General features: G+C 37.0%; 2 protein-coding genes across 3 annotated transcripts in view; one reads left to right on the forward strand and one right to left on the reverse strand.

Annotated features, from left to right (window-relative positions):
* Pfdn4 (prefoldin subunit 4) overlaps positions 1-13,165 on the reverse strand; it is a 29,238-nt gene extending 16,073 nt beyond the window's left edge. Inside the window, exons 1-2 of the mRNA XM_090378762.1 lie at positions 13,109-13,165; positions 3,454-3,558 (exon numbers count right to left, since the gene is read on the reverse strand). Of these exons, the coding sequence (XP_090234888.1) occupies positions 3,454-3,558; positions 13,109-13,150 (147 nt within the window). The 5' untranslated portion in view covers positions 13,151-13,165. The remainder of the gene's footprint in view (positions 1-3,453; positions 3,559-13,108) is intronic.
* Positions 13,146-23,731, forward strand: part of Tmx3 (Thioredoxin-related transmembrane protein 3) — a 98,783-nt gene continuing 88,197 nt past the window's right edge. For both annotated transcript variants that reach the window (XM_090378761.1, XM_090378760.1), the window contains exon 1: positions 13,146-13,550. In XM_090378761.1, coding sequence (XP_090234887.1) covers positions 13,502-13,550 — 49 coding nt within the window. In that variant the 5' untranslated portion in view covers positions 13,146-13,501. The remainder of the gene's footprint in view (positions 13,551-23,731) is intronic.

A 23,731-nucleotide genomic window follows, 5' to 3' on the forward strand; every position in this document is an offset into this window, starting at 1 on the left:
TACTAATTATTTAGCCTTTTTGGCCTTCATACTAATGCTAATAACTGTGCCCATATTTATTTATCAAAGAAAATCTCTCCTTTTAATCTTACCATTCTTACTGAACTGCAGTCAGTAAAATCAGTTTTCTGTGGGAATCTTCAAAGTTATTGACAAAGCATTTGTCAAAAACTTTGAAGTTTCAGCTGAGGCAGATGGGCTTAGAAATAGCAATTGAAGTTTAACTCTGAGAAATGCTTTGGAGTTCTCCCTAACCTGTAGAGCTGTGTGTTTGTTTATTATTATATTTGACCCCTGATGTAAATAAGACTTTGTGATGTGATTTCCTTCTGGCCTTGGCAGTATAAGGCATGTTGTTTCCGGTCAATTTTGTATTGACCTGTGCAACAAATAAGCACATTTATTTATGGGAATTTTTTAAATGGCAGCTGACTAGTTGATCTGAGGAGGACAGATCATTCGTCTCCCAGAAACTCATGCTATTCATCCAGAAAAAAATAGCGGAACTAATCAAAGAATGTGTGTGGGTATGCAAAATGAAATAGAAAAAAAAAAAAAAAAAAAAAGCAACATTAAAACACCCAGATACACAAATACAGCATAAAATTTATTAGTACTGCTGCTCATCTACTCAGATAAATAGAGAGTTGGTCCACTTATGTTGTGAAAACCAACTCTCTCTCTCTCTCAGGGGATGTCTACTACTTTCCCCACTGCTTTTGGTTGTAATCCCACTCCGCCTCAACTACTATCCTTTTCATTACAGAGGGATATTCTTCCATGCCACTGAATGGACTAAGGCAGCCCAGCTCCTTGTGCCTCAGGTGATGATTGGGGGAATTGCTTTCCAAGAGATAGTGGCCTCTCAGGTCAAGGGATTTTTTTTTTTAAGAGGGCACTTACTACTCTTCTCACCTTCTGTTTATTTTGTTATCCCCATCCACACCCATACACTATCCATTTTCCAATTTCTTTCTGAACCATCTTCAAGAATTTGACTTCCAAAACCTGATGCAGCTCAGTACAGAGTTTTTTTTTTAAAAGACAACTTGCTTCACTGCAGCAGGGATGGGAGCCAGTCAGCAAAGCACTACATGATTTTTGCTGGTTGATAAATATTTAACAGTACAGTAGAGAACATCACTAAACATATAAACTGACAACACACTTCAGAGATGCAGCACATCAGTGAGTTAGCATTAGAATTAGTAAAGGCACATGATGGAAGAAAGCAAGCTTATTCAGCGTCAGTAAAAAAAAAAAAAAAAAAAAACCCTTCTCATTTCATCCATCCACTCGCTCCAAATGTTTGTCTAGTTCTGCCCTGGATCTATTTAAGCTATCAAATTCTACAATGACAGATGGAAGTTTGTTCCAGCAATCAACCACCCGCTGGCCAAAGGCAAACTTCTGCACATCTATCCTACAACTGTCTTTCCCCAATTTGAATTTATGCCCTCTCAGGCGATTATTCTGAGCAAGAGGAAGAATCCCATCAGCATTGAGCATGCTCAAACCATTCAGTTATAATAAGGGAATCCTTAGGTACTACCTAGACAGAGAACACATACATACATAACCGAAAAATACATGCAACTTACAGACACAAATATGCATACTGCATATGGGTAGCAGTAATATCAGCATAATGTACCAACTGTACCAAGAGTAATGTACCAAAGAATTTTTGTCAATAACTTTGAAGTTTCAGCTGAGTTTTAGCTTAGGCATATGGGCTGGGAAATGGCAAATGAAGTTTAACTTTGACAAATGCTTTGCATTTCTCAAAGTTACTGACAAATTCTTGGGTACATTACTCTTGGTATAGTTGGTACATTACTGCTACCCATATCCAGTATGCATGGGGGTAGCAGTAACTGGGTGGTACTACACTCAGGGTAGTGTAAACTGAAAAGGGCCTGGGGTTAATTATGTAGTCAGATATACAGGAATCTTGTTAGCAGGGATAAGGAGGCGATTATCCCATTCAATAAGGCAATGGTCAGGCCACATCTTGAGTACTGTATACAGGTCAGGAGGCTCATTTTAGAAGGATGCAGAACTGCTGGAACAGTTACAGAGAAGGCCAACGAGACTGGTGAGGGGAATAAAAGGGTACTTTTACCAAGAAAGGCTTCAGTTCTACAAACTATAGTGTTTGGGAGAGTAGGCACTTAAGAGGCGATCTGATAGAGGTTTTTAAGGCTTTGAATGGTTTGAGCAAACTGAATGCTGATAGAATTCTTTCTCCTGCTCAGACTATGCACATGAGGAGACATAAATTCAAATTGAGGAAGGATGGTTGCAGAATAGATGTGCAGAAGTTTGTGATTGCTGGAACAAGCTTCCACCCATTGTGAAAGTGGACAGTCTGAATAAATTCGAGGAAGAACTAGACAAACTAGTGGAGGTGATGGATAGATAAAATGTAAATTTTATTTATTTATTTTTGGCTGATGCTGTATAAGCTTGCCTTCTTGCATCATTGCCCCTACTAACAGCACAGACACTCCCCAACTTACATAATACTCAACTTTACTAAATTTTTGCCAGCTGGTGCAAACTTAAAAAAATTGTGAAAACGGAAACATATTTTGCATCCCATAGGAATAAATGGAGGTACTGTGAAAACATCGCAAGAACAGAAGTTAAAATAACAGGTCTATAATTATTTGTGTCGCCCTTTGATCCTCCTTTGTGAATTGGGGTCACATTTGCACATCTCCAGTCCATGGGTACTTCCCCTGAGTCCAAGGAAGCTCTCATAATTATGGCTAGGGGTTTGCTTACTTCTTTTGCTGCCTCCTTTAATATAACTGGATAGATCTCATCCACCCCAGGTGCCTTTCTTGTATTTATCTTCAACAATTTCTCCTCCACTTTACTCTCAGAGAATCTTGTAATAACTGAGAGTAAAGTGGAGGAGAAATTGTTGAAGATAAATACAAGAAAGGCACCTGGGGTGGATGGGACCTATCCAGTTATGTCCGATGCCTGGACCTTTACACACATGCACGAAGACAAATAATCACTATTTAAGTTTCATGTTCAACCCTATTCGGTAATTTTCATTCCTGTGATCACGACATATGGTCGAAAACTGTTGTCAGTTTCAGGAAGGAAAATCACTTTGAATATTTTCATTAGATTCTTTTTAATATTTTTAATTGCGTTAAATTGATTTTTAATTGTGTTAAATTGATTTAATTGTATTAAATTGATTTTAATTGTGTTTAATTGGTTTTTAATTATTTTTTACTCTAATGTAAGTTTTTCAATTATCTTTTACTCTAATGTAAGTTTTTTAATTTTTTCGTTTTAATTTCTGGAGAGTATCATATGGAAGTGTTCTACGTACTATATTGAGGTAAACTCCTCTTATTATTTTACAAAAATGTATATATACATACTCTGGGAAAGGTTAATCAGATATCTGAAAATATGCTAACTTACTTCTTTAGCTTTTAATTCATCTAAAATATCTTCCAGTCGAGCATTCTGTCGAGCGAATTTGTTTATTTTTTGTTGATCCTCAAAGGTTACTTTTACATCGGCATCCTAATAATATATATGAAAAATAGAAGAAACAATTATGTTTTATTTCCACTTTTTTTATACAAATAGTGTACATAAATCTATACAGCTAACTGGTATAAATGCTTGTCATAAGATTCTCCCTGTCAATAAGATTAAAAAAAAAATTAACACAGACTAGAAACACTATGCCTTATACAAGGTAAAATGCAATGTTGTTTTATTATTCATTATAATCTAACTACAAACTATACTAGTATTGAGAATTACATTATATGCAATATAATTTAAACATTTTATGTTTTAAAATTATATTGCATAAATTCCAAATGCCAGAATCGTTAAAAATGTCTGTAATACTAATTTTATTCCATGCAATTTATATGACCTGAATACCGCTCATAAACATTAAGAGAAAAGTAAACATTTAATTTATAAATAGTGCAAGCTTAATTATAAAAATTCCCAAAAAATTCTTGGATGGATTCTATGGTCCAAAATAAGATAAAAAGTAATAAATATGTGCAAAAATTCTTTATCTCACAGTTATTAAGCATGAAAATGATTATCATTTGAAGTTGTATCCTTAACCTGGAATGGAGGTGTGAATGTTCCGAAAGAGCAGTTAATAAAACAATGATAATAGCAGTGACAAATGATGCAAGAAAGCAAGCTTATACAGCATCAGCCAAAAAATAAAAAGACACTTCTCATTTCACCTATTGATTCCCTCCAATAGTTTGTCTAGTTCTTCATTTGAATTTATTTAAGCTATCAACTTCCAAAACAATAGACAGTAGTTTATTCAGCAATCAATCACCTGCTGGTTAAAGGCGAACTTCTACACATCTATTCTGCAACCATCCTTCCTCAATTTGAATTTGTGCCCCCCCCATGTGTGCACACTCTGAACAAAACGAAGAATCCCATCAACACTTAGCTTTCTCAATCCATTCAAAGTCTTATACACCTCAATCAGATCACTTCGTAGGTGCCTAGTCTCCAGATGCTGCAATTTGCAGAACTGAAGCCTTTCTTGGTAAGAACACCCCCTTTGTTCCTCTCATCAATCTTGTTGTCCTTCTCTGTACTCATTCCAGCAGCACTACATCCTTCCTAAAATGAGGCCCCCAGACCTGTGGACAGTACTCAAGATGTGGCCTGACCACTGCCTTATACAATGGGATAATTGCCTCCTTATCCCTGATAGCAAAATTCCTGTATATCATCGAAAAAACTCAATGAACTATCCTAGCAGTCTGTTTACATTGCTCAGAGAACTTCATTTCCAACTGCACAATTATCCCCAGGTCTTTTTCATTTTCTCCTATCCTGGGTTACTGCTACCCATATGCAGTACTTTGCATTTGTCAATGTTAAGACTTCAATTGCCATTTCTCAGCCCATCTGCCTAACTTTTCTCAATCCTGTTGCAGTAGCATACCATCATTCCTGTGATTAACCATCCTGTCAATCTCTGTGTCATCTGCAAACCTGGACAAGCCTGATATGCCTTGCTTTGTTCAAAAGAATGCAGTCTCAAAATGAAGTAGGAGAAACTGGTGCTTGCATGTCCCTTTACTCCTCCTCTGAAAGAACCAGCACATTCCAATGGTCCCAGTACACTAATACTATTAGAGGGATTTAAAACAGAAAAGGGTAATTCATTTGCTCACCACATACGAAAGCTATGAGAGAGAGCAAACTATAAGTTTGGTCACCATGATGAGACAAGGTGCAAAGTTAAAATCAGGAGAAAACATTGATAATCAGGTCACCAAGGAAAGCCATATAATCACAGTGTCAGATAAAGTGGAGAGTTTCAATTAAAAATCGCATAAACAAGCATAATCTTATATTAGTTGAAAGAAGCATCCAGCAACCTGGCATCAGCAACCAAGACACAACTGTAGTACACCCAGTACTCTTGTATGCATAGAGATGCAAAAAAACCCTGTTAAATTCATCAGGAGGGCAACATTTATCTTGGTAGATTTCATCAATATAGGAGAATTGATTAAATAGTACTCCAATGGTCTGATATATGAAAGATTTCGTTGAGGCATAAGAGAAAATTAAATGGAATGCTTTGGAATCTTTCAGCAAAGAAGTTCACATATTGAGACTATTACTATGACTATAGAGGAGCTGAAACTATGGCATATAATGGATATATAAGATTACATAGAGAGATTTGTGGTTTGATAAATCTGACGCTTAGCATGCATAAGCAGCTGGACTGATGCTCTGGGTGCAAAAATCTAAATGACTGAGGCACATATATATATATATGCCTCAGTCGTTGGTTTTTAGGAGCATTAGTAACTAAGGCCATATTGCTCTGGGAATATGCGGTGGTCATTCCCTGACCTTTCCGCATCCTCTGTATTTGGTGGCTCACGGGTTCGAACCCTGGTCTAATCAAGAAGCATGTGCTACGCACTGCTGCTCCTGCCCACCTGGCTACAGAGGCGCATATGCTTCAGTCATATATATATATATACACACGAAAATCCGAATGTCAATAATATGAACAAGCCAGCATTTATTTATTTTTAATGCTTGTGTCATAAAATAATTACAATAAGTGCCAGTTACTGTGATCACGTTTGCGAATTGAATTTGATTCTACTAAACGGTTTGTTGTTTGTTTTTTGGTTTTAAGGAGCATTAGCAACTAAGGCCATATTGCTCCGGGATATGCGGTGGTCATTCCTCGACCTTTCCGCATACTCCGTATTTGGTGGTGACGGGCTCGAACCCCGGTCTAATCAAGAAGCATGTGCTACGCACTGCTGCTCCTTCCCACCTGGCTACGGAGGCGCCCTTCTACTAAACGGCAATTCTAATAAGTGATTAAGGACCTGGGACACTGCCATATGCAGAAAGTACCCAACGACAATAATTGCTACATAAGTTAGTAGTAGTGAAAGGCAATGTGCTAACGTTACGTTACTAGTAACACTAATTATGGAGAACAAAGGGTGAACAGAAATCACTATCATGGTGAACAAAGAAGGGAGTTAAGATAAAAGAGATATAATAAGGAATAATAAGAATTAATAAGAATAACTTAGTGCTGTTCGTCCTGTGGCCTCAGTGCCTTTTTCGAGCGCTGAGGTCACGTCTTTTTCGAAAGCTTTCTTTTAGCTTAATTAATATAAAGTACTAACTAAACATAACACTTTGTAGTCTGATATTTCTGTTCACTGACATTTCTTTTTTTTTTTTTTTTTTTGGGGTTGTAAAATCTACAAGGGGTAAAAAGATTCTGAACAGAGTTTTTACAGAATTTTATTTTACTGTACTGCAGTTTTCTTTGTCTTTTAAAAGGAAGAAGAAATTTTTAACAATTGAATCTAAGATTGAGATTTTAAACAGACTCAAAGGAAGAAAGCAGATCTTCTATAGCAAAATTTTACAATGTTGGAAAGTCAACCATAACAGACGTTAAAAACAATAAGGAAAAAATTTTAAAGTTCAGATTGAAACTTGATTCAGATAGTGCCAAAAAAAAAAAAAAAAAAAAAAAAAAAAGGGAAAAACCATAAGAACAGATAATGATCCATCCCTTGAAGATTCTGTTTATTTGTGGTTCACACAGGGACGAAGTTTAGGAGAACCCTTATCTGGATCTTTGTTATATGAACAGGCACTGGATTTTAACAAAAAATTAGGTGGTCCCTCAGATATTATAGCCAGTGTTTTTTTTTTTTTTTTTTTTTATTTCTGAACTTGCTAAACTTTTTTTTTTTAGTCTCCAGAACAGTATTTTTGATAAGTTAGAAAATCAAATAAATTGGAAGTTCTAACTACCCGCAGTCCCAATTAGTTCGGATTATCGACACTCTACTGTAAATAAAAAAAGGCAGAACATAAACTGAAAGCACTTTGCAATGATATGTCTGTGTACATGTGCCAAAAGTCAGATTACATATCCCAGATTACTGTAAGAATGGAAGTATAAAATTCAGAAGTGAATGTAAAACTAATTTGGTATTAGCATTAGTAGAGGCATATGATGCAAGAAAGCATGCTTATAATGCATCAGCCAAAAAAAAAAAAAAAAAAACCTTCCAATTTAACCCATCCATTTGCTCCAAAAGATTGTCTAGTTTTTCTCTGAATTTATTTAAGCTAGCAACTTCCACAAAAACAGATGGAAGTTTGTTCCAGCAATCAACCAGCCACTGGCTAAAGGCAAATTTCTGCACATCTATTTTGCAACTGTCTTTCTTTCCTCAATTTATGCTCACACAGGTGTGTAATCTGAGCAAGAGGAAGAATCCCATCAGCATTTCAGAGTCCCTTCTTAAATTTAGATAAACTTCCATCCTACACAAGGGTAAGTGGGAGTTTATTTTACAGCCACTCACTTTTAAAGAAATTTTTGGATATCTATTCTACAATGTTATCCTCTTTCAATACGAACTGATGCTCCTTGTCTATACCAAATGACTAAATGTAAAATGCTGAACCGTTCGGTCTACTTCAGCCTTTCAAAGCCTTAAACACCTCAATCAGGTCCCCTGCAGAAGCCTCATTTCCAAACACTTTCCCTTACAAACCTCATCTTCCTTCATAAGATTACTCTTTGTGCCTTTAGCCAATTCATGTCTTTTTTTTTTTTTTTTAGGAACATTAGCAACTAGGGCCATATTGCTCTGGGGATATGCGGTGGTCATTCCCTGACCTTTCCTCATCCTCCATATTTGGTGGGCTCAAACCCCGGTCTAATCAAGAAGCGTGTGCTACGCACTGCTGCTCCTGCCCACCTGGCTACACATTCATGTCTGTACCTTCTCAAATAGGTCCATATATGTATTTACTAAAATTGGAAATCCCCAAGCCTGCATGCAATATTCAAGATGTGGCATAACCACTGTTTGATATGATCAAATACTCTCCTTTTTGTCTCAGCTGGAAAAGTTCCTATATATCACTGACAGAACCCCATGAACTGTCCTAGCAGCTTGCTTAAATTTTATATCAGAAAACTTTATGTCAAATTGTATAATTACTCACAAGTACTTTTTGTTGTCAACCATCTTGCAATGCACCCAACTGAGTTTTGTACAAGTTATGTTTCCCACAAATGCCTTGAAACTGTGGAATACAGTTAACCTCAACTACAGAAAACTGTATAGTAATAAGAAATATAGAAACATGTTGATGACAAAAACCGATAGGAAAAAAGAATTTTAGACCTACACCAATCCGTATCCTAGACAGTTGAGGGAACATCGATAACTGTGCAACCTTCCCTTGAAGACAGTAAATATAGTACAGAACTAGACAAAATTCAAAATACAACTTAACTAGAAATTCAACTTTTAAAATAACAACATTATAAAAATTAGTCTACTTGTATGCCTTATTAATGGAAATCTGAAGAGAATTTCATATCTGACTGTGCAATTACCCCAGGGCCTGACATATGGTGAACTTCACGAACTCGAAAGCCAGTGCTTCCAGGCACTGTTCATAGTGGCAAACAAATGAATGGTAAATTCTTCAGTATAACTACTTTGATTGCTTTACATGCTTGTTTAATTTCATCCTTTACTGTCAAAGTGTGACTGATTTTCTACTATACACAACCTTCAGTTAATCTCACAAGTAGAAATTCAGTCTGACTAAATCAGGTGAATATGGAGGATGTGTGACACTTTCTTGTTGGCATATTCACTAGTGGGCACAACAGATACATTAAGCATATGGAGATATATATCACCAGTAACTGTTCCTTCAAAAAAAAAAAAAAAAACAGTTCCCTGGATGAGAAACCACATTAGATTATAACTCATGATAAATTCATTGCTTTCTCTACATACATGTTTGGATTATCAAACCAATAAATACACACAATCATGTTAGTGATTGTACTGTACCACCGAGTCTGAACAATGTTGTCCAAAAATCTTGCGTCCTCATCCAAATTTGCTTTAAATAATTAACAAAACCTTACTTGATGATCATCTTCATTCATATTGTGTAGCAATCTTGGCACATAAGATTTCCACTTGGCTCTCTTGAAAATGCTGTGTGCTAATTCTAGTCTCACAAGCAGCTTGCCTAAGATTTTTGTGGTGATTCTGCAAACTGCCACAAAACCACATCAGAATTTTCCTCACTTGTTGATTAGTAGGTCTCCTAGATCTTTGCTTTTACAAATATTTTACAGTACTGTGTCTCAAATTTATTGCAAATTCTTAACTGTTCTTCAAGATGGGGCAAATTCACATCTCTACTATCTTTGAATCATACGTTCATTTTCAGATTTCCAGCACCACTTTAAAACTGCTTTGTAGTATTCAAATGCCTACCCATAATGTTGTTTATGCTTTGCATTATAGTAACATTATTTTTTTTTTGTTTTAACACCTACTGCCATGTTTTATCCACAAAACATACTAATTAAAGATGAAAAAATTTATGCTCAACCAAAAATATGTGATTCATAATGAAAACATATACATTTCTTGAGACAATTACGGAGGGAAATATAAGAAATCATTCATGTAAGAGAATACAAAGAGCAAATTTTTTGAATTATCTTATTTCTTCAGCAATATTCAGATTGCTACTAATACTTCAGCAGCTGAAGTATTAGTAGCAGCGAATGATGGAAGGAAGCAAGCTTATATAGTATCAGCCAAAAAAAAAATCCCACATCACCTGTCCAACTTTTACAATAGCTCACTAGCTCTTCCTTGAATTTATTCAAACCAGCCACCTCCACAGCAATGAATGGAAGTTTGTTCCAACAGTCTAGTATCTGCTGGCAACCTTCCACACATCTATCCTGCAACCATACTTCCTCAATTTGAATGTGTCCTTCACATGTAGTCTGGGCAAGAGGAAGAATGCCATGGCATTGAGCTTGCTCAATCCATTCAAAGCTTTAAATACCTCACAGGTACCTAGTCTCCAGATGTTGCAATTTACAGAACTGAAGCTCTTTCTTCGTAAGAGCAAACCCTTTGTTCCTCCTCCTCGCCAATCTCATTCCAGCAGATCCACAACTTTCATAAAATGAGGCCTTCAGACTTGTATGAAGTACTCAAGATGCAGCCTAACCATTGACTTATACAATAGGATAATCACCTCCTTATCCCTGCTAGCAAAATTCCAGTGTTATTGCCAAAATCCAACGAGCTGTTCTGATAACCTGTCTGCACTGAACTTTATCTGAATTGTGACTGTACAATTACCCCAAGTCTTTTCATTTTCCACTACCCGAGTGTCATACCACACACTCTGTAAATTAATATGGAATTACTAATTCTAATTTTTCTAAATCTTGTTGCAGTAGCATACCTGATTACTGTCAATAACCACCATACAAAGGTTGGCAGAACCTTTGTATCGCCTGAAAACTTAGACATCAGGACTGCTATACTTGCATAAATATTATTAGTAAATATAAAAAACAACAATGGGATTCCATTAATAACATTAGTCCATGAAGGGCAGTGTCCATTAATTAGCACTCTTTCTGTCTTCTCCCTCTCAACCATCCCTTTATCCATAGTAGTAATTGTCTTTAATGCCACCATTGTAATTTGTATAGCAGTCTTTTTTGGCTCTGTTATTATTGTTATTAGGACTAGCCACATAGCAGCACCAACAATGGAATGGACTGCACCCCACCTCCACTCTCTCTAAAATATAGATGTAAGTTTTCCCATTTTAATTCTGACAAAATTACTAATAAAAACTTTGAATTATAGAAGGCTAACACAAACATCAAAAATTGTAATGCCTTCTACAACGGCATTACAATTTTTGTATCTGGCTATGATTATTTTTATTTTGTACAGTAAGTCCTCGAATTTATGGACCTCAGATTTAATGAATGAAATAAATTTTACTGGCAAGGAAGTATCATTATATATTCACAGTAAATTATCTTCCATTAATTAACCAATAAAGTATAGGTAAACAAAAGCATGATTTCCATTGTTTTACTTTATTTCAGGTTTCTAATACATGCATATAAAGTGTAACTTTAAATTTCAATTATGTTGAGTCTTGAAAAATAACTTTTGATTTAACACACATTCATCAACAATGGATAGCTCCTTCACTCTATTAGCCCATAAAATTCAGAGTTTACTGTATTATGTATTTTCAAAGACAAAATGTCTCAAAAATTATTCAATGTTGAGCTGAATGGATTGTCATAATTTACATGTTACCAAGCAGATGACTGCCCGAAATTTACAAATACCATTCTTGAGAACAGTATGGCAATTTTATTTGAAAATCTTATAACTTTATTTTAGTACTTTATTTGATAATCCTATTAAGGTTATCGCTAGATGATGGTGTTATATGTTCTATAAATGTGCATTCACATGTTTAGCACTCATACAGGTGTATTTTGTTTCATGAAATTTTTTTTTTGAAAGACTGGAATAACTAACAAGAAATTAATAAATAATGGGCTGAAAAACCTTGAAATCACAGCTCTACCTGATATCATCTAATTACAGCTGTGATTGAAGAGGTCTTTAAGAATTCCTCCAGTTTTTGACAAGATTTCATCCCAGACAAATGAGTGATAAATGGTGAAATCACTATCAATCTGGGCTAGGCTACAAAGTTATTTTTGATTGTGACTTATAGAGAAATCCTTATAGCTGCTACTGGGCTACCATGACTGCCTTATTCAACTTTAATTTACAGGGGTGAAAACAGCAAAGAATTTGTATATTTTTGTCCCTAATGGGAAAACAAAAAATATTGTTGAGAACACAAAAAAAAAGGTGTGTAGCTAATAACCAGGAGATAAAGTTTAACATTTGCTTTAGCCAAAAATGATTTACACACTACTATGGGTGTTAAATTAAAAATAGATGAAATAAAATCTGAAATAAATTACAAAAAAATAAAGTTGGTCTCTCTGTATGTCTTTCTTTTCACTTATGTATTCGGACTCCACTGTAATCAGTGCAACTTGCCCAGCAAACAATGGGTAATTCTGTTGTAGACAAATAATTTTAATATTGGCAGCATGGAATAGCGTTCCCCTTTACACCAGTCCCATGGCAAAGGATTCAAGAGGGGAATGCCATTTTGTCATACATGTTTTTACCCATTTTAGTGTTTTCTAAAAGGCACTTGGCTTACTGTAACCAGATTTTCCAACTAGCTTTCTTTCTCCATGTACTCTTCCCAGTGCTTGAGTATGTTAACTGATGCGATTGCGTTTTCATATCGTCCAAACAGTGGACTGTAAAAAACGTGGAAACCAGTCAAAATACAGATTTGTTGCAAACATCATTTCCAATATCCATTGACTTTGGAAGTAAACTTCCTGATTAACTGCATTCGCTTTTATAAGATTCCAGTGTTCTTAATTATAATCTTTATATTTCAACCAGATGTGTTCTAGCACATGTGATCGTATTAAGCACTACACATTTTGGAAACGAATATGGATGTCATGTAAAAAAAAAACATAATTAAAATGTAGGTATATTTTCAGAACTTAGTAAATACTTGTACATAAGTCAATGACTAAGCAATTTAATTTGATTGTAGTAAAAACATATATAAAAATGCTTACAGGATGAAAAGAACCGGCAGGAACGCTAGTTGTAGCAGCCATATTTATTACACTCTCGCTCTCTAACCATGCCGAGTAACAGGAATGTGAAAATAGACGTGGAATATTCAGAGAACCTTTCATTCAAGCTAATAGCAAGATGAACAAGTTTGATTTATTAGATTGTAATTGAAGAAACCGGTAAATTAATTATCTTGCAGTTTTATTGTGTTTGAATGACCACAACAAATGAGTGGAAGGTCCTGAGAAAATTTTGTTTTAAATGTATATAAAAAAAAAATCTAATCTTGTACCATATATCCATCTAATTGAATTATATTAACTGAAATCCTGCTGTTTTCTGTTCATCACATGGCCTATTTTTTCTTCTGAGTAAGCATACATGTAACGAATATGCTATTAGTCAAGAGAAATCAGCCAAGTTTTGTGTTATGTGTGTTCGGTAAGTATATCTGTATATTATTTTTTATTTGTTTACAAATGCCATACTGCATCACCATTTTGAAGGATTGGTAATGCAGTGTAGTGTAGTGGTGTCATCCAAAGATGATTTGGGAGACGTACATGGAATTTTCTGCATGTATTAGACAAAATAAGCTGTTTCGGAAGATATTTAGGAATATTGCTGTCTTGAAGTGAATATTCGATATTGGGTCCGAACAAACTCCCCCCCTAGGACAAAACCCCCCTTAGTTAAAGTAAAAATACGACAAATGCCCTCATTTTTTTCAGTTTTAAAATAAAAGTTTTAAAGAAGGGTCTTTAGAAATAGAAAAAAAAATTGAAATTTAAGTAATTTTAATAATGAAGTAATCCTGAAAAATATTATAATATTTGTCTATGTTGGTTCCCTCTACTTGATCATTGTTTTGTCTCCCTGAATATCCTCCAAAAGTGACCTGACGCACTCAAGTCACCATTTAGAGATCATATAACCAAACTGGTATTAAATCAGAATTAACTTCAGGCCATTGCTGTCATGGTTTAAATCAGAATTAGGCCATTGCTGGAGAGGGCAAGTCAGGTATGTATATAAAGCTGCTAGATCTAATATGAGGCATCAGTTCCACTTCAGCTACCATGGTGTTAATGTCTGTGGGAATATACTGTTGTTGTGAGCTTTGTAGTGTTTTTAAAAATTGGTTATACTTTCTGAGTGACCCGAAAAATCAGTCTATCTTCAACCACCATGGAGATCATCAAGAACAATAAAGGAGGTTCTAAACTGTGAGCAGAAGGATACTTATACACCAAGAAGAGCTCAACAGTACACGAATATGTTGGGAATATTCTCAGAGGAATGCACTTTCTTGCAAAGGTTGTACTCATACAGATTTAGAGGTGAGATGCAACTACTCTCTGTGACTGAACACAGCCACGACCCAGATCCTAACAAGGTTAAAACAGCCGAAGTAAAGAACACCATAAAGACCTGGACATACTGTTGCAGATGCCATATGTCAACAACCACTTGAAGTCTGTTGTGCCATTCGTCGACTTGACTCTTTGAAATGTAATATTCAACATCTACTGAAAGGAGCATTGCCAAAGGACCCAATGAGAAGTGGAGCTTATCAGTGGTGAATGGAAAACTACAGGGGCTCCAGAATACCAGAAATTCCTCATTTATGACAATGGACCTGAGTTGACAGAGTGAATTATAGTGTTTGCAACCAACCGGTACTTAAACATTTATCCTGCAGTACCACATGGTTTATGGATGAGACTTTTGCAACAGTTCCAAAACTGTTCCAGCAGTTATACATCATCTGAGCTGCTCTTGAGTTATCTGCTGTAACGTATGTATGCCTTTCTGTCTGCAAAGTCTCAATCAACCGATATGGGATTCCTCTGGGAAATCTTTTATGAATGTGATCGTCTTGGATTCAATCCAGATCCCACCACTGTGATGACTGATTTTGAACGTGCAGTGATGAATGCTATTTCTACAGTCCTCGGACCACATGGGCCATCTGACTCAAAGTACATGGAGAAAGGTACAAAATTTAGGGCTGACTGCTGCGTACTGGAGTGATGATCGAGTGAAACGTTTTTGTGGAATGTTGGAAGGACTGGCTTTTCTACCTATAGGCGAAGTGGCCAATGGAATAGAGGATATACCTGATGTTGAAGGACTGGAAGGCCTTAGGTCACATGATCACAAAAATTACTTAAATTTTAGTTTTTGTTTCTATTTCTAAAGACCTTCTTTAAAATTTTTATTTAAAAGATGGGAAAAAAATGGAGGCATTTGTCATGTTTTACATTAACTAAGCGGGTTTTGTCCTACTTTGCACTCTAATTGAAGGTTTTTTACCTGGGGGGGGTGTCCCTGATTTGACATAATTAGGATAATTATGTTTTCAGGGTTATGTGGTCCATGCAGGGCAATACAGGAAATTTTGAAATTTCTAGCCATGGAACAGCCAATCAGCAGCACTATCTGGCTGGCCATTCATGTAGAGCAGGGGTGGGCAACCTTTATAAATGGCGGACCAAATAAAATGTCTGTGAGGTACATGCGGGCCAAATTTTTTTTAGCTTTCCACGATTTTTAGGATTATTAAAATGGTGTATAATGAAAAAATCGTCGTAAACATTTTTATGTTATTTATTGTAATATTTATACATACACTTACATACAGTGGCGGACAAAAAAAGTAACATTTGTAGTGAAATGTATAAGATATTATTTGTTACAGTCATTTTGTTTGTTGCAAAGCAAAGGTATTGAATCAGATAACACTTCTATTGTATCAGACAGTAATTGCAAGGTATTGCATCAGCCGTTTCTATAAATACAGTGTTGTAAAGGTATGCACGCTAATTAGTATCCTGTTTTACGGAGATGTAAGCATGCTCCATATGTTCAGTTGACACCAAGAAAAAAAAAAGTGCAGCTGTTGCTCTGTCCTAGGAAAGGCTTTCTACATGCGCTATCGCTGATAAAATAGTCTGCCACCAGTCAACAGTATCCTGGGTGCTGAAATTAAAGCATGAAACCGGTGATGTTAAGAGAAGACCTGGACCAGGCCGTAAGAGTGACTATGTCTTCCCAAGATCGATATTTGAAAGGCTATGCCTTCGTAATTGCCATGCTAGTGCTCCTGATCTAAAACTGGACTTGAGATGGCCTCTGGTGTTGAAACAAGTGCACGAACTATCCAAAGACGGCTTTCGGTCTCCATGCCTATCGCCCCAAGAACAAGCCTTTGTTGACCCAACAAATGAGGAAGAAGCAACTTGCTTGGGCTAAAATGCATGTTTCATGGACAGAAGAGCATAGGACACTATCATCTTTTCTAACAAATCAAAATTCAACCTGCATAGCTCGGATGGGAAGCAATATTTCAGAAGACGAAAATCGGAGCCATACCATCCTGACTGCATAACACTGACTGTAAAGTTCCCGCCAGTCAGATGGTCTTGGGATACATAACAAGCAAAGGGGTGGGGCGAATTAAGTTTATTAACGGAACAGTGAAGGCAGAAACTTACACAGCTATTTTGGAGGAGTGCCTGAAACCCGTTATTAGGGATCACCACACAGACGTCAGAAGGGGCTTAGAGGGAACAGGTATCTTGTGTGTTATTAGACACTCAGCCTAAAACACTGATGGATCCAATATCTCTCTCTATTACAGAATATTTAGGAGAAGTCCGGTTGGCCTGCCTCCCTAATCTATTACAGAAGATTTAGGAGAAGTCCGGTTGGCCTGCCTCCCCACACAGAAGGGGCTTAGAGGGGAACAGGTATCCTGTGTGTTATCAGACACTCAGCCTAAAACACTGATGGATCCAATATCTCTCTATTACAGAAGATTTAGGAGAAGTCCGGTTGGCCTGCCTCCCTAAAATCCACTCATGCACACCTTCTCGATGGTAAGCCCTGTTACGTCACTTATGTGGCAACGAACGTGTAGAGTGGTTCTCTTCAAGGCACCTGGTCAACGTGAAGAGGAAAAGACCAAACCCTCCAGCATATGACAGCACGACAAAACAAATGGCCCTCAGTCCCCAGCAGCTTTCACTCTCCCTCTTACGGCAGCGAGAGGATCAGAGTGGAAGCAGAGGGTGCTAAGAATCTCTGGGTACTACCAGGCTGCTATGCACAGAAACTAAACTTGGTCTGTTATAACGTAAGATCACTCATCGGTGAAGACAGGATGTTAGAGCTGGAAAAGGAATTAGAAAATGTGAATTGGAATATTTCACATTGGTTTGGCTAAAACAAGAAGGAGAAATGAATCACTTATAAGTTTATCAAGTGGAAATCTGCTGTACACCAATGGAAACAGTGAAAGGAGTGAAAGTGGAGTTGGATTTCTGGTCCATAAAGATTTTAAAAACAACATTTTGGAATTCAAAAGTACATCACCAAGGGTGTCAAGACTAATACTCAAGATTTCTAAGAGGTACAAGCTAAAGATTATAATGATTTATGCACCAACATCGAGCCATGATGATGAAGAGGTTGAAGAAATGTACACCGAAATTGAGTCTTCTAGATGAGCAGAAAACCCACTACACTATTATTATGGGGGACTTCAATGCTGAGGTTGGAAAAAGGCAAAACAATGCAGAAAGAGGAACTATAGGAAATTTTGGAATTGGTGAAAGAAATAAGAGGTGAAAGACTTGTGGAATTTGCAGAATCTCAAGGACTGTCAGTAATGAACACTTTTTTTCAAGAAAAGGGTGAACAGAAAGTGGACATGGAAGAGTCCAAGTGGATTAACAACTAATGAAATCGACTTCATCCTCACTAACAGAAGATATATTGTGAATGATGTTACCGTCCTGAATAAGGTAAATGTTGGAAGTGATCACAGAATGGTAAGATATACACTTGATATAGATGTAGGAAAGGAAAGGAAAAAACTGACTCGAGTAAATAATACAAAGGTCTTTGAGATAACAGAGGAGGAGAAAAAGCAGTATGTACTGGAACTTAAGAACAAGTTTGAGCTTCTGCAGACTGCTCAGGACCAAGATATTGACGAGGAATATTACAACTTTCTGAAAGTGATAAAGCCCAAGAAACCTATAGGGAAAAAGAAATCCAAAGAAGAAAAAATTAGTCAAGAAACACTTGTCATGATGAACCGAAGACAACAAATGAAGAGCAAGAAAAACACTGACAGGGAGAAAATTGAGTATACTGAGTTATGCAAAGCCATTAGAAAGAGACTCAGAGAGGACATAAGAAGATTTAACACAAGAAAAGTAGAACAAGCATTAAGGGAAAACAAAGGATTTAAAACAGCAGCCATGAGCAGTAATACAGAAAGACAAATGATACTGAAACTGACAAATAGCGATGGTGTACTTATAAACAGCAGAGAAGGCATAATTCAAATAGCAGAAGACTACTATAGTAGTAGTAGTAGTAGTAGTGGCACATGATGCAAGAAAGCAAGTGTAGGAGCTTATGCAGCATCAGCCAAAAAAAAAAAAAATCACACCATTCCCTCCAAATGTTTGTCCAGTTCCTCCTTAAATTTATTCAACCTATCAACCTCTACAACGACAGATGGAAGTCTGTTCCAGCAATTAACCACCCGCTGGCTAAAGGCAAATTTCCGCACATCTATTCTACATCTGTCCTTTCTTAATTTGAACTTATGTCCCCGTAGGTTGGTAATCTGAACAAGTGGAAGGATCCCATCAGAATTCAGCGTGCTCAACCCATTCAAGGCCTTATAGACCTCAATCAGATCACCGCGCAGGTGCCTAGTCTCCAGCCACTGCAATTTGCAGAACTTAAGCCTCTCTTGGTAAGAGAATCCCTTCATTCCCCTCACCAATCGTGTTGCTCTTCTCTGTACACGCTCAAGCAAATCTACATCCTTCCTAAAATGAGGCCTCCAGACCTGTATGCAGTACTCAAGGCGTGGCCTGACCATTGCCTTATACAGAGGGACAATCACCTCCTTTTCCCTGCTAGCAAAATTCCTATATATCATTGACAAAACCCCATGACCTGCCCCAGCAGCCTGTCTGCACTGCCCAGAAAACTTCATATCTGACTGCACAATTACTCCCAGGTCTTTTTCATTTTCTACCACCTTAAGTGTAGTACCATACAGTTGGTACGTTTCTCTGGGGTTACTTCTACCCATATGCAGTACTTTGCATTTGTCAAGGTTGAACTTCAGTTGCCACTTCTTAGCCCATCTGCCCAAATTATCTAGATCCTGTTGCAGTATCACACTGCCATTACTGTCATTAACAACCCTGCCAACCTTTGTGTCATCTGCAAACTTCGACATTAAGCCTGATATACCTTCATCAATATCATTGATAAATACACAAAACAACAGTGGACCCAACACCGAACCCTGTGGGACTCCACTAATAACATTAGTCCACGAAGAGCAGCACCCATTGATTACCACCCTCTGTCTTCTCCCACTTAACCATCCTTTTATCCATTGTAGCAACTTACCCTTAATACCATTCTGCTCCAATTTGTACAGTAGTCTTCCATGCGCAACAGTGTCAAAAGCTTTCCTGAAATCCAAGTATATGATATCAAAATTATTTTTTGCATCCAGTTCCTTTGTGACCACATCATAATAACCAATCAAATTTGTCAGACAAGACTTTCCCTTAACAAACCCATGCAGTGTTTGAATTATTGCTGCAGTCTTGTCTAGATGATCCTGCAATGCATCTTTAACCAGCGACTCCATTATTTTACCCGGAACAGAAGTTAAACTAACTGGTCTGTAATTACTCGTGTCACCCTTCGATCCACCTTTGTGAATTGGGGACACATTTGCACATCTCCAGTCCGTGGGAACCTCCCCTGAGTCCAAGGATGCTCTCATAATTATGGCTAAGGGTTTGCTTAGTTGCTTTGCCGCCTCCTTTAAAATAACTGGATAGATCCCATCCACCCCAGGTGCCTTTCTTATGTTTAACTTCAACAATTTCTCCTCCACTTTGCTCTCAGTTATTACAAAATCATTAAGCACACTGCTACAATTTGATAACCTTCTTCCATTTTCAAATTGTAATAATTCCTCACGTGTGAATGTAGATGCAAAATACTCATTCAGTTTGTTTGCTATCTGAGCAGGATCATCAACAGTCGAACCATCGATGTCATGTGGACCAATCATATTAACCCCCTTCCTTTTAGAGTTTATATAAGTAAAGAAATCCTTGCTGTTTTTCTTAGCATCTTTTGCCAAAGATTTCTCGTAATCCGCCTTCGCCTGCCGAACCTCCTTTGTGACCTGATTACAGACTAGCTTATATCTGCCACAGGCTTCTGCGTCACCTGATAATTTATATGCATCCCATGCATTTTTCTTCTCTGTCACGAGTCTCATTAGTTCATTTGATAACCATTTAGGCCTAAACCTTGAACGATATTTCTTAATCGGTATATAAAGTCTAGTAGCTTCCACGATTAATTCTTTGAATGCTTCCCACTTAGAATTTACTGTTTGTAACATTGTCAGTTGATCCCACTGTACAGAATTTAAAAACTGTCTGAGACCACTGTACTCCCCTTTACGGAAGCAAAAACCCTTTCCTTTACCCCTGACGGTAGTTACCTCTTTGAGTAAATCCCACTTCAGCACACTGTGATCACTGCCACCTAGTGGTTCCTTTATCTGCAAATTCTTAATACACGAATGATCACTGCTGATAACCAGCTCAAGAGTGTTACTTTCTCTGGTTGCCTCTCGAACATGCTGCTGCAGAAAACAATCATCCAATAGAGAATTATACAAGGAGCAAGGGAATGATGCCCGCAGTGGGGAAGATGGATTGCAAAGTAGCAACACATACGACATACCCGATATTCTTCCTGATGAGGTAGAACATGCATTGAAGAAAATGAAGAATCAGAAAGCCCGGGGGAAGATGAAGTTACTGTAGAGTTGTTAAAATTGGGAGGAAGAGACATAACACAAAAACTGGCAAGGCTCTTCACAAAGTGCATTAGAAAAGGTGTGACGCCTAAGCAGTGGAATAATGCAATCATAGTTTTGCTGCATAAGAAAGGAGATAAATCAGAAATTGGAAATTATAGGCCAATTAGCTTGTTATCCCACATCTACAAGTTGTTCCCAACGGTCATTACTAACAGATTAGAAAGAATACTTGATGAGAATCAACCGAAAGAGCAAGCTGGCTTTAGGACATGATTCTCAACTATGGATCACCTTCACGTAATATCATAGCTAATGGAGAAAGCAAATGAATATAGAACACCATTATGCCTGGCATTTGTGGATTATGAAAAGGCATTTGACTCCATACAGCATAAGGCAATGTTTCGGGCACTGAAAGACTAGGCATTGATACCCCATATATTATGATTTTGAAGAAAATATATGAGAGTGCTACCTCCTTTATTAGACTAGACAAGGACAGTAGGAAATTTAAAATCGAGAAAGGAGTTCGACAAGGAGACACAATATCTCCGAAGCTGTTTACTGCTGCCCTTGAGGAAGCTTTCAGAAGATTAGACTGGTCGCAGAAAGGAGTCAATGTGAATGGAGAGTACCTAAACCATTTACGATTTGCAGATGACATTGTGGTCATAAGCCACGATCCCAAAGAATTAGAGGAAAATCTTAATCAGTTATGCAGAGTTAGTAAGGATTTTGGACTAAAGATGAATATGGCTAAAACAAAAGTAATGATGAACAAGTATGCCACAGAAAGGGAAATAATGATTGAAGGAGCAGTAATTGAAAAGGTGGAGTCATATACTTATCTGGGACAAGTTATTAGCTGTAATAATGATAAATGGCTGGAAGTCAAGAGAAGAATAAATTTTGGATGGATAGCATTCAGGAAATATAGTCACATACTGAAGAGCAATATCCCAGTTTGTCTGAAATGTAAAATAATGAACCGATGTATACTCCTCACCATGACTTATGGAAGCGAAACTTGGGCACTCACCAAAAGAATGGAAGAGAAGCTGAGAACTACACGGTGAAGAATGGAATGAATTATATTGGGAATCAGACTGTTAGATAAATAGAGAAACACATGGATTAGGCAGCAAACTCAAGTAAAGGGCATTCTTATCAAAACTAAAGAACTAAAATGGTCTTGGGCAGGACACATAGCTCGAAGACGTGATGACAGATGGACTAAGAAAATAACAGAATGGTACCCAAGAGGAGCTAGAAGAAAACCTGGAAGATAAAGGCGGAGATGGATAGATGAAATTCATGAGTTTTTGGGTAGTAAATGGATGGCCAGTGCTCAAAACAGAAGGAACTGGAAAGTTGCTGGAGAGGCTTTCATCCTGCAGTGGATTGAAAATGGCTGATGATGATGACACAGACGTCCAAAACTGCATTTTTCAACAGGACTCAGCACCTTGCCACACAGCAAAATTGGTAAGTTTTATGCTATTTAGATTTATGATGAGTTTGTCTTCGTGTTTCACAAGGCTTAAAACAATGTTTTCCCTCATTTTTCTCCCTTAAGCTGCAGTTATACCTCAGATATGCTGGCATTACAGTGTTGGACTGGTCTGGATTTGAACCCTAATGAAAATTTCTGGTACTTAATGTTGTCTAAAATTGCTCAGAAGAAGCCAACATGTAAGATTTCGCTGCAGGAAAGTGTCTTAAGGGTGTGGTACAATGAAATTGGGCAACTTTATATCCAGAAGTTGATTAACTCTATGCCAGATCTTTTCAAGGCTGCAGCTCGAGGAGGAACAACAAAATATTGAGGACTTATTTTGCTGATTTACAGTACATAATACTATTACGTTAGCTTGTAATTTCAGTTTACACATAAATGCAATAAAATGTATGTTTTATTGTCATGATTGCCATTTCCATGATTTCTCATATTTCCATTAATTACACATTTTACCCTTTGGGAAGATATTTATGGCAATTAGGTATATCAGGTGGAGTCTTTTTATTGGATTTCATTCACAGAGATATATATCCCATATAACAAATGCATTTGGAACATTTTTGCAATCCACAATGCAGCACAAAACACATTATTTGCAAAATTCACAAGTGATGCAGTTTTTTTGTCCGCCACTGTATAATTAATTTTATTAATAAGAAAAACGAAATACAACTTAAGATAAAATTACAAACTTACAATTATAGTAAAAAAATGCAATATTTTATTTTTATAATATTTAATGAGAGATTTGATACTGTTTATTTTTATCAGCGAATCAATATTTTTTGTAACAATGCACAGAGTAGTTTCTAAATTTACGTCAGAAATTCCATTAATTCAAAAAAATATATATACAGTATTTTGAAAATGACCGCGGGCTGGATTATGCACATATGCAGGCCAGAGTTGGCTCGTGGGCTGGAGGTTGTCCACCCCTGATGTAGAGTTTATTGTCTTTGATGTGTCTTGATTGCTAAAAAATGCTTTTATTTTTTCTCTTGGCCATCCAAGAAATATCACATCTTATCATCATCATCCGGCGCCTCCGTAGCAAGGTGGGCAGGAGCAGCAGTGCGTAGCACACGCTTCTTGATTAGACCGGGGTTCGAGCCAGTGACCACCAAATACGAAGGATGTGGAAAGGTCAGGGAATGACCACCGCATATCCCCGGAGCAATATGGCCTTAGTTGCTAATGCTCCTAAAAACCAAA

Source organism: Mastigoproctus giganteus, chromosome 7 (genome assembly GCF_048544385.1).
Source record: "Mastigoproctus giganteus isolate SK-2022 chromosome 7, ASM4854438v1, whole genome shotgun sequence".
Classification (NCBI taxonomy): Eukaryota; Metazoa; Arthropoda; class Arachnida; order Uropygi; family Thelyphonidae; genus Mastigoproctus; species Mastigoproctus giganteus.